General features: G+C 45.1%; 1 protein-coding gene across 5 annotated transcripts in view; it reads left to right on the forward strand.

Moving 5' to 3' along the window:
- LOC120063255 (autism susceptibility gene 2 protein-like) overlaps positions 1–12,517 on the forward strand; it is a 462,402-nt gene that overhangs the window by 191,449 nt on the left and 258,436 nt on the right. For all 5 annotated transcript variants that reach the window (XM_039013504.1, XM_039013509.1, XM_039013505.1 and 2 more), the window contains exons 3-4: positions 5,107–5,208; positions 11,669–11,704. In XM_039013504.1, the coding sequence (XP_038869432.1) occupies positions 5,107–5,208; positions 11,669–11,704 (138 nt within the window). The remainder of the gene's footprint in view (positions 1–5,106; positions 5,209–11,668; positions 11,705–12,517) is intronic.

Consider the following 12,517-nt stretch of genomic DNA (forward strand, 5'->3'; position numbering starts at 1 on the left):
TGTTCATTTGTTTATGTGCTACAGCTCATTTGTGTATTCTGTCAGTGTTATTTTAATCTGGCGAGTGACTGTCTTCTCTTATCCCGGGGTCACTGCCAAGAATAGAAACGCCATCTTGTTGCAATTTCACAAGCTCATATTTGTAATACTCGCAAATATGATGTAGTCCTTCCTGACTGACTGCATTGTATCCAGAGAGAGTTATGGGAGCTTATGCGTACCCTTTTTATGTGGTCATTTATTACGAGGTGGATGAATAATACATGATTAAGACACGTAATGGATACGCTGGGACCTGTAGTAAGTCCACTACTTTGTCCTTGGGCAAATTTTTGGCCTGGGACTTTGAGTGTTGTGGCTGTTACCATTGTAGTAGGAGGGAGGGAGGTGGATGTAATGTTGAAGGAGGAGGGGTGGGGGGGTGTGAGAGGAGGAGGAGGCAGAAGCGACGTGTCGGGGGCTGCTCAGCTGAGGAGGAACAAAGCCAGGAACTCCAGTACCACTCGCTCTCCTTCCTTCCCCTGCCTCCGAGCAGCTGCCACTTCTGAGCCTGAAGAAAATGAAGGCAGATGAATCAATTTGGCCTGTGGCCCTAAAGTGCACTTGTCTGTGCCCCAGCCTGGCAGGGAATAATGAACAGATAGATTGAGCCGGTGCTCTGCGGCACTGAGGTGCCTCTCTCTGCTGCTGCCTGCCTGATGCACAGCATTGTTGGGCTGGGCCACGCCACCTCCCCCTCCCTCCTCTCCTCCCTGTCCCCCAGCAGCAGAGTCTTTCTCCCTCACTGCGTCTCGTTGGGTTAATGAGGGTGAGGGTCCTTTGCGCAGGACACTTTTCAGAACAAATTAGAGGAAGGATCTGTATCCTGGCAAATGCCCTATTCCTCCCCTGCATCTCCTTTTGCCCACCCTGCCGACCGTAGCATGGCCAGCAGAGAGGAGCTGTGAAGAGAGGAGCTGAAGGTAGAGAAACAGCCAGGATGATGTCCAGGTCTGGAGGGTAATAAGGACTGACACTGGGATGAGGCTGAAGCACAACCTCCCAGACTACAGCTGACAGGTGAAGAAAGGCCGGGGAGAGGAGAATGAGGAGAGAGAGGGAGAGGTGCTGAGGGGCTGAAAGCTTTCTAATTGGAGCAGGACGGTGGAGACCCTTCTGACGCGGATGCCCTGAAATGGCTGCCCTGCAAGGTGAGAAGAAAGAGCATGACAACAAAGCATCCCCAGCAGCCACCAGCTCCCTGCCTGCCTCCCTGCCGGCGGGTGGCTGACTGCAGATTGATCGACATGGGGGAGAGGCGGATTAACCTAGCCTACAGTAGCTTAGCCTAGCGTGAATGGACTATGTCAGACTCACTGAAACACTGCTGTTTTTATTAATGTCACAACAAGCGTGGTTTGTTCTTAGTTTTTTTCCCTTTCTTTTATAAACCCCTGCAGTTCAGTTCAGTGTAAATGAGCAGGCTCAAATCGGCAGTCAGCAGCTACTCAACTTGGGAAAAATTAAGATGCTAGAGGGCCCTTTGAAGCTAATTAAAGAGCACAGAGCAGAGCCTCCAGAGAGAGTCTCTCCGCACAACAGACATGTTCAATACCCAGACTAATGGGCCTAATTTCCAGTGCATTATTCATGTACAACACACACGTTACTTGTGTAGTTTTTTTATTTCTGTGGAGCGCCTTCAATGGGGAGCAGAGAACCACTCGCTGCCGCTTGAACTCAACCTGTTTAACCTTGCCCGTGCTGCGCCTGGCAATTCTCCACGTTGTCTAAAACATGGCCCTTTAGAGAGCTATTCCCCCTAGCGTTACCCAGAGTGCGTTTCAAAGACTTCCCATGATCCTTCAGTGCTTCAGGGAGCCATGTTGACCTTGATCTTTGTCACAGGATTGGCCAATCAGATCTCAGATGAGACCTTTAGCTCCGCCCACAAGTCCTCTGTAATGTAGCCTTGTCCTTCAGTGCTAGTGAGAGAACAATTAGTGTCCCAAATGCCACCCTATTCTCTATGTAGTCTTCCACTAAATTATTCTCTATGTAGTGGTACACTACATAGGGAATAGGCTGCCACTTCAGACATGCCCTTAGTAAAAAAATAAAATAAAATGAAAGCGATACTGATAGATCTCAACCGTTTAAAGCCTCTACTTGGACCTGAACTAAACACACCCTTAATCACAGTCTGACATGGCCAACAGGGCCGGCAGTCTCTATCACAGGCGGTGAATGTAAGCCTGAATCAATTCCTCCCGTCCTGCTGAACAATAGGTTAGAGAGCCTCCTAACAGGCAGGCAGGCAGGCAGCATCGTTAAGCTTGATACCTTATTAGCCCCTCTACTCTGATCAATAATCAATGTGATTGCTGACTGAGGATCCACCACTACAGGACCTGCTGGAGTGGGTGTTAACACTTTGGCTGGGAGATTTGTCAGCGCTGATGCTTGGTAAACAAAGTAATCAGAGGGCCTGACTGTCTCCCTGGCTCTCAGTGAAGTGCACTTGACTTGACAAGATGACGTGAACCTAACTCCTCTCTCTCTCTCTCTCTCCCCCTCCCTCCCTCCCTCCCTCCCACCCGTTGTCTGGAAGTGGGCTGGGTTCTTTGTGCTGCTCTCCCTAACAAAAGTAATAATCATAAAGCCTGCCATCCATTTTGAGATTCAAGGAATGGTTAGCTTGACAGCCAGTGAGAGAGATGCAGAGAGAGAGAGAGAGATAGAGAAATGGAGAGACAGAAAGAGGTAGAGAAAGAGTGAGAGTTGTATGATGGCAGACACCTGATTACGACCACCTACAGGGTCTCACTCTCCTTCCTTCGTTCCTTCCTGTCTGTCTGTCTGCACCCTGATTGCAGTATGTTGTCGTAGCATTCTGCCATTCAAATCAAATCAAATCAAATCAAAGTGTATTTGTCACGTGCGCCGAATACAACAATACCTTACAGTGACATGCTTACTTACAGGCTCTAACCAATAGTGTGAAAAAAAGGTATGTGTGTGTGTGTAGGTAAGCAAAGAAATAAAACAACAGTAAAAATACATTTGAAAATAAGAGTAGCAAGGCTATATACAGACACCGTTTAGTCAGGCTTATTGAGGTAGTATGTACATGTAGGTATGGTTAAAGTGACTATGCATATATGATGAACAGAGAGTAGCAGTAGCGTAAAAGGAGGGGTTGGCGGGAGGTGGGACACAATGCAGATAGCCCAGTTAGCCAATGTGCGGGAGCACTGGTTGGTCGGCCCAATTGAGGTAGTATGTACATGGATGTATAGTTAAAGGGACTATGCATATAAGATAAACAGAGAGTAGCAGTAGCTTAAAAAGAGGGGTTGGCGGGAGGTGGGACACAATGCAGATAGCCCAGTTAGCCAATGTGCGGGAGCACTGGTTGGTCGGGCCAATTGAGGTAGTATGTACATGGATGTATAGTTAAAGGGACTATGCATATAAGATAAACAGAGAGTAGGAGCAGCGTAAAAGAGGGGTTGGGGGGGCACACAATGTAAATAGTCTAGGTAACCATTGGTTACCTGTTCAGAAGTCTTATGGCTTGGGGGTAAAAACTGTTGAGAAGCCTTTTTGTCCTAGACTTGGCACTCCGGTACTGCTTGCCATGCGGTAGTAGAGAGAACAGTCTATGACTGGGGTGGCTGGGGTCTTTGACAATTTTAGGGCAATTTCCTCTGACACTGCCTGGTGTAGAGGTCCTGGATGGCAGGCAGCTTTGCCCCAGTGATGTATTGGGCCGTACGCACTACCCTCTGAAGTGCCTTGCGGTCAGAGGCCGAGCAATTGTCGTACCAGGCAGTGATGCAACCGGTCAGGATGCTCTTGATGTTGCAGCTGTAGAACCTTTTGAGGATCTCAGCACCCATGCCAAATCTTTTTAGTTTCCTGAGGGGGAATAGGCTCTGCCGGGCTGTCACTGCTGACCTCAACACCATGCTAGCACCTTTCATCCAATCAGCAGGCCTCATCTGGCCTGACCGGGGCCTCACCAGGCAGGGTAATTAGAGAGGAATTGTGTCTATTTGGCTTGTTGCTTCTAGTCACTGGTCGCTGGGCAGACATACAGAAGGGCAGACAAACAGCCAGGCCAGCCTCCTGCCTCTCTTTCTCTCTCTCAGCCAGGTGGCAATGCCTCCGCCACGCCGCCTCAGTACAGGACCTGTCAGATTAGCTGATGACCCTTTTAATTCTACCCTGCCGGGGGCCATAATTGATATTTACAGGGAAAGGTTAATTGTAGCAGTGATGTGTTTAAATGACAGTGGAGATCTGGAGACCAAGGCTAGCCACCGCATGCTACGCCACCAGGGACCAGAGCAGGCTGCTAGTCAAATGGATTACACCCCACAGGCAGCCATCAGCCGTCCCCATTGTCCTCAGAGAGGGGCTTGTAGAGGGCTGATAGGATGAAGTGCTCCTGCGGTGGGGTGGGCTACCTCCTATCTCCTACCTCCTCCTCGACTGACTGTGGCAGTGTGGCTGCCTCCCATCTGTCCTAGGAATATGGGTCGCTGCCAAGCCAACGCTCCTCTCATGGCTTGTCTGTCTAGCCCCTACCAAACAACACATGCTCTCAAGTTGGCAGACCCAAAGAAGCAACTTCATCATTCAGTGGTGTACCACTGGGCATATCCGCTATGTGCAGATTGTAAACAATAAACTGCAGATTGTTCTTGTATACAGGTGTTGCATCAATGTGAAAGTCATTACTTTCAGGCAGACATTTTGGCTACTGGCAGTGCTGCTTTGCATACATTCAAACTATGAACTGATACTGAGACATGGGGCCACCAGTTTGCCTTTGTGTTATGGATGGGTTCCCATAGTGTGAATGGACCACACAGTGCCAAATGTGATTACACATGGAGTTTGGGTTGTGTTGTATCTTGGAGTTGTTGTGTAGTTTTATGGGGTATCAAGTTGGTCTTCTTTGACTCGAGTCTTACTAAAGCTATACTTTGTCTCTATTCTATGAAAAATGTTTGGTAACACTTTCTATGGATACCCTCTTCATAATGCATTATAATACACAACATACTATTTTTCTACTGTATAATAACGAATGCTTCTTCCTCTGTTTCTTTCCTCTAGACCAAGGCCCTGCAGGTGCGCCCGGTGAGGCTGGATGAGGATGAGGCCATGCAGGAGATCAACAGACCCAACAGGAGCACATCTAAAGCGCACCTCAGTGAGGTAAGAGAGACCCGCTAGTCCTACCCCCCAGACCATTAGACCCCCAGATAGGCTTGGGAGGTATACCGTATATATCGTATACCGGGGTATTTGGAAAAAGCCACGGATGGTTTTTCAATACCTTCAATACTGTCAACAGTATTTATTTGAAGTTTTTCAATATATTTTAATATTTGTAGCTACTTTTTAAGTTAATACCTGCAGTCAACTTGTGCAATATGTTAGGAGATAAAGCAGCTTGTATTCTTCATGTCACCTGTCACATTATTTTACATTATGAAGCTTACTGTAGTTCCTAAGAACAGAGTCATTCAGGTGTTTGTTTGTAAACAGCACAACGGGAGACGGCAGGTGCAGGTGAGTCCACAGTGTTCTATATCTATCAGAGTCTATGTTGTGCTGCAGACATGAGGTGAGGAAGTTACACTTGTATGCAATTCATTACTAAATGTTTACCATCATATATCTTATAATGGCTTTCTGACAGAAGTCAAAGAGCTCTAAATGAGTTGTCTGTACAGCTGCCATTTTTTCCATGTGCTTCTTACTAATATATTTATTTTCCTCTGCTCCATGTACACATGCTGCTCTTCCTTCAGAAAAGCCTGCATCACAATTTTGTTCATTTGCACAATTTCTCTCATTCCCGGTTGCTTGTAGATGTCCACACTCACCGAAAATAAAATTTGGTAGCTAATAGCTATACTTGTATAACCTTATGAGCTGGTAGCATTTAGCTAACAGCTTCTATGTGATTTCGCTATTAGTTTGTGCTAATTGTGTTAGCATTTTAGTCAAATAAACCCAATGGGCTTTTCTTGCGCTTTCCTTGTGTGCCGGTAATACTGTAAATCACAGGATAAGAGAAGGACAGTATGACAATATTCAAATCTGGATACCGTCCAAGCCTACCATCAGACCCTGAGACCATCAGACCCCGAGACCATAAGACCCCGAGACCATAAGACCCCGAGACCATCAGACCCTGAGACCATCAGACCCTCCTGGCTACATTGTTATGTATCCCGGACAATCCTCCAAATATGCTATGGCCAAAGTAAACTGTTTTGCAATAACCAGAAAAGCAAACCACTAGCTGAATATATCAATACATGCCACATCATGAGTTAATAAAAAAATACAATATGGCTACCTACCTTGTTACAACGTGGTTAATTAGGGCTGTATCTCCCCCAGACCCTCCAGACCTCCTAACAGGAGACCAGACCAGCAGCAGGCTATCTAGTTACCTAGTCCAGGGCTGTGGGGCCCTGAGGAGGAGAGGGAGAAGCAGCAGTGAGAGGGTAGCTGGTGGAGCAGCTCATACTGGACCAGACTCACACGTCATAAATCCCCATGCAATAGAAAACCGTCCTGATCAACAGCGACAAGCAGAAAACTATTAGCCAAGCCACACAGACACACAGCCATCACACTAGGATTGCATCCCAAATTACACCATATTCCCTATATAGTGCACTACTTTTGACCAGGGCCTATATGACCCCATAGGGATTTGGGACGCAGCCTAGATGCCCTGCGACATTCAAAGCCTGCTATGGTTATGTAGATGTGACCTACAGCTGTTCCACTAGGTGGTAGCTGACCCTCGCCGACCAGGACAGCAAAGAGTTAAAGGTCTTTCCAATTACTGCCGTGTGTGCGGCCATATGCTAGCACATTTAAAAGACGAGTGGGTGGTATAGAAAACGGAGGCAGCTAGGGTGTCGGTTGGCGCTAGGGATGAGATAATGCAATTTAGATACAGGAAAAGTAATACGAATTTATGCAAAATCCCCAAGCGGGTCATTTTAAATCAATGTAGAATATGCTTCCTAACTAATGCCTGTCAACCAGGCCTCCCAAACCTCCTAAATTCAATCAGACAGTTCATTTAGCTGGAGGATGTAAGGGTGCAACTTCTACAGTCAAAGAAGTGATCGAGGAAAAATTATGGAGAGAAAAGATTTGAATGAACTAAATGCGTTGTTCAAGCTATTCAGAATTCCCAAAGAAAATCTAGAGATGTGGAGAGAGAAAAAAACACTCCCCCACCCCATTCACATGATATTTTCCCTTTTCCCTCCTTTTCTAAGCCTTCTCGCTCTCTATTTTTCTCTCTCTCTCTCTCTCTCTCTCTCTCTCTCTCTCTCTCTCTCTCTCTCTCTCTCTCTCTCTCTCTCTCTCTCTCTCTCTCTCTCTCTCTCTCTTTTTCTCTCTCTCTTTTTCTCTCTCTCTTTTTCTCTCTCTCTCTCTTTTTCTCTCTCTCTTTTTCTCTCTCTCTTTTTCTCTCTCTCTCTCTCTCTCTCTCTCTCTCTCTCTCTCTCTCTCTCTCTCTCTCTCTCTCTCTCTCTCTCTCTCTCTCTCTCCCCTGCCATTCCTCATGAATTTGGGCTGTTTTTTAATGAAAAAGTCAGGAGAAAGTGCCTGGTTTGGCAGATAAAAGGGTGCTGGCGGATGACAGTTTTGACAGGCAAATGCGACAGTGAAGGGTGATGGGGGTACGGGGAGGAGGAGCGGGGGAACTGTTCAAATTGCATGCTGTAATCGTCGACGGTGTTAGATATGGCATGTCTCTCTAATCTCCTGCCAAAGAGATAGTGCAAAGACGCTGATCGCTGTAGCAATGCCATCCATCCCTAGCTATCCATCTCTTTAAACCACAGATAGGGTCTCTGAGCAGAGCTGGGCCCACTCAGGGCGAGACCTGTCTGGCCACTGCTGGAGAGGAAGGATTTCCTATCACTGTTTTCTTTTTTCAACTACTGCCTCTGCACTGTGAGAGAACAAACAGTCATTTTCATTAAATGCATAACTCATATTTGATTCCTACACCAAAGTGGTCCCAGGCTGTAAGAGTTCTTAACTAATTATGTACTGTGCTGTAGCCGTGATTCATTAGCCAAATGGATTTTGTGTTGTTGGACCAGCCCCTGGTTCAGCTGGTCTACGGCAGAAAGCTGTCGCACAGGCAGGGATTAGGGAAATGTGGAGGGAGATTTTCTGTGCTTCTGTGTTAGTGTGCAAGGGGGGGGGGGTTGTTTGGGAGAGAGACTGTAGCAGGGGGAGAGAGGGTGGCAGTACTGCTGGGGTCTCACCCGCCCAGCCACCCACTCCTGCTGGAGAGCTCGGAGGCCTGCTGCTGGCTGCATGCTGGAAGCTGTCCCCGTTTTTACACACACACACACACACACACTTCACACTCTGCCGAGCCCCGATTGGCCCATTTCAGTTTCCGCACCCCAAAAACCAATAGTCTGGCCCGTAGGAAAACCAACTGCCAGGCCCCGCCCTGCTTGTCGCCGTGGCTTTGAGGGTCCGGGGGAGGGGGCGTGGAAATGGGGAGAGGATTAAGGGGCGAATTTAGCAACATTTCTGTTCTCCGGGGCTGTTTAGTTAACCCTAAAACGCAGCCAGCGTCCTCCACACCCCCCCGACTTCCCCCTATCCTCCCCCACCTCACTGCTGCCTCTCTGGGGCAGGTTCTTAAATCCTTTTGAAGTCCTAAGCGCTTCAGAAATCCATTGAGAGCCATGTATAATGGCTTTTAAGAGAGAGTGTTTAGCTGAATCCCAGCCCCATGGCTTATGAACCGCTGCCTGCTTTAATGGATTCTTCCCCTCTTCTCTTCACCAAGACTAAATCCAATGGATTGTCCCTCATTATCATTTAAATAAGCCTCTCTTTCTACTCCAAACGCTCCAACTTGAATGAACCCTGCATAGTAAGGCTAATTCCAAATGGCCTTGGCCTCCTGTTTCTGAGTCACACACACATGCACACACACATTATGCACGCATGCACATTCACTCACACACACACTACACATACGTTGTTCGCTTTTGCCCCTTTGTGTCCACATATATGGCTGGCCTTGCCCCTCTGCCCTCCACCTCTACCCCTCATTCTCCCTCCCTCTATCTCAGGCGGTGGGGACAGGAGGGGTGAATGGAGAGGGAATAGTCTTTTGATTCCCGCAGAGCTGACTTTCCGGTTCACAGTAGGACACCTCCCTAATTGTCACAGTGGGGTTGAGACTGTGATTCAGAAGGCACAGAGGCACTGATGAGGGCTAAAGCGCAGAGGAAGGTGTGGGAGGGAGGGATGGAGAGATGGAGGGATTGGAGGTACTATGGACAGAATTGGTCTAGCAGGAAAGTCCCCTCCTGAGACTGCAAATTGCCAATCGAAATGGAGGAATAAAGGGGGGAAAGTGGAAGGAGAGGAAGGAGAGGGAGATTTGGAGATTGGTATTCTGACTGTGACCTGAGTGAGTGACGGAGAGAGAGATAAAAAGAGAGAGAGATGGACTCTCCCTGTCAGAGGCCTCGTCTATCAACAGAAGCGAGCACACTATGTCAGCATACACATGACAGGGTTATTATATAGTATCAGTGTATTTGACATTATATATAAGTGAATGAGACAACCAATGACAACTATTATTGGGTTTGTCCAATGGAGCGATTTCAGTACCAACAGAAATTGTATTTGAATTCCATAATTTTGAATTTATATTAGGATATTGAATTTGAATTTAAGATTTTTTATTTTGTAATGCACAAATTGAATCATTGAATTCATAAATTGAAATTGTATTTCATGATTTGAAACTGAATTGAATGAATGTTAAATTCAGTTTAAAAATGTAATTTAATGGAATATTCATATTCAATATTTATATATTCAGTTTCAATGTGGTAGATACTGCATTAATTTACTGTGTATCAAGTTTCCAAACTATCATTTCATGTTTATCAAAGTTTCATATATTAAACTTCTCAGATGCATTCAGATTGAGTTTTCAAATTCAGTTCTTTAAATTCAGATTCAAAACCAGAGACAACATCGTGGAAGGTAGAGGAGCACGGCTCTCTGTGGTAAACCGACGCTTCGGGCCTTTTCTGAAGCCAATGTGGCATGTTTCACTTCATTTAAACTATTTTGACCCCAATCCTGAAAGATTAGACTCTGGGTATCTTGTCTGAGACCTGAAACGTTGCCTTGTCTGGCGTACAGGAGACCTGGGTTAGAACCCCGTCAGTCAAACTAACACGTCTTCAGGTCTCAGGCAAGGTTGCTCCTCACATGCATGGATCACCAAACTACCTCTGTTGCACTCTCATTAAATGGGATGCACAGATCCTGCTGCTTCTGTTTGCCACAGAAAGTGTTGTTGTGCAGTAGGCCTGATTTGAACCCAGTCAGTTATATTGGTGCCGTGATCTCTGGGTATGCGGTCAAAGGGGGTTGAAATGTAACTGAGAAGGTTCGATGAACCACGCTCTTTTGATGAGTAACTTTACTGGAGACTTGAAGACTTGTTAGCTTCCTGAACTCATCCCTATGGGCTTTAGCTGTGGGCTAACACAGTCCTGCGAACCCAGTCAGTCACAAGAGCACGATTAAATTGGGAGTGGAAAGGCTATCCTTAGAAGGGCTTTGACGGGACTATTAAACTATATTCTTATTGGGGCAAATTGCGTTTTTTGTGACACTACGTTCTAACATGTCCTGCGCGCCCTGTGAGGGGAACAGAAGGCACGTCCATGTTCCAGAGAGTCTAGGCTTTCAGAAATGGGGTCATAATAGCGTATAGCCAAAAAACAGTTAAAATGCTAGAGACAAATTCATAGGAAGACAATACATTAAACCATTCACATTGGCTTCAGAAACTGCAAGAAGCTTCTTTTTACCACAGAGAGTGTTTCATTCTATCTGTTCTTCTCTCCATTTCCTGGCTGGATAAAGTACCAGGATGTTGTCTCTGGTTTAGAATCTACATTTAGAGATCTGAATCTGAATGCATCTGAGAAGTTGAATATATGAAACTTTGATCAACTTTAAATTATAGTTGGTAAACTTGATACACAGAAAATGTATGCAATATCTACTATTTTGAAACTGAATATATATTGAATTTGAATATTCAATTAAATTTATATTGAATTTGAAAACTGAATGCAATATTCATTCAATTCAGTTTCAAATCATGAAATACAAGTTACATTTATGAATTCAATGATTTTAAAAAGTGCAGAAATTAAATAATATTAAATTCAAATTCAATATCCTAATACAAATTCAATATAATGTAATACAAATACAATTTCTGTTGTCACTGAAATCGCTCAATATTGTCCATACATGCATACAAAACTCAACTTTGACCCTGAACTACACCCCATTACTTATATTGTAAATGTTATCCCACTTCACTAAATCATTTTTACACAAATCAATGAAAGATGGGTTGTTACGGGTGATGCAATGGAATGGTATATTTATGTAGTGGTATACTGTATTCATGTTTCATCTGAGCTGTTGTTCACTCCGAAAACATGGGAGACAGAAGGTTAACATGAATATTGATATTAAACTATAGCGGCCTCATCATTTCTGTGTCAGCGGCTGGCTCATGGCCCCTAAAGGTCAACCCTGTTCTCCTCTCTCTCTACAGAGCTCCACTCACTCGCTGTCAGGCCGGGGCTACTCGGTAAGTGACATTTTCATGCTTCATGACTTTTACGGCAGAATTACAATCTCCAACGGCCCTCTTTATGGCTCTGCCGCTCGATACTTTTATTATGTTAAATAGAGTAATGGAGAAATCATGAAATTAGGGACATTAATCTTGAATGACTGGTTAAATTGTAGGAAGGAAGGGAAGACATTGAGCCCCAAATGGCACCCTAATCCCTACGTAGTGCATTACTTTTGACCAGGGCTCCATAGAGTGTCTTGCTCTACCTTGGGTAAATGTGCCTGTTTATTGACATCCATCACGTCAGGCCAGGCAGGCAGGCAGCCATTCAGTGGTTTAGCAGTTTAAGTGTTAGAGGAGGTGTCTTCCTCCAACTGCCTGCCATCTAGTCATTTGATTCAGTTGTCAGACATTATGCTTAAAAGCCTTTTTTTAAAAGTGAGTGCCTGCATTGATACACAAAAGTAATTTTCCCACTATACATATAATATAATATAATATACTACCTTATCCTTTTAGAAAACCCATAGCATAGCTGTTATTATGTAGGCCTATCTTATGAATAGGGGAAATATAACTCCTACTTTCATTACCGTTGAATGGAAAATGTAGAATGTGTTCTTATGCAAAGTGAAAATGTTTATAAAAAAATCTTGTCAGCCCATTCCTTTTATAATGTACACTGGTTCACTTAGTGTCACTAGGAAACAATTTTTCCCATTTTAAAAGTATATTTTGCAGACTACACACCAGTATGTGTGTTTTTCAAACCTAATGAACCTTTTCACTTATCATTATTTGCAGAAAGCTGATGAGTATTGCTTT

Source organism: Salvelinus namaycush, chromosome 18 (assembly GCF_016432855.1).
Source record: "Salvelinus namaycush isolate Seneca chromosome 18, SaNama_1.0, whole genome shotgun sequence".
NCBI classification, from domain to species: Eukaryota; Metazoa; Chordata; class Actinopteri; order Salmoniformes; family Salmonidae; genus Salvelinus; species Salvelinus namaycush.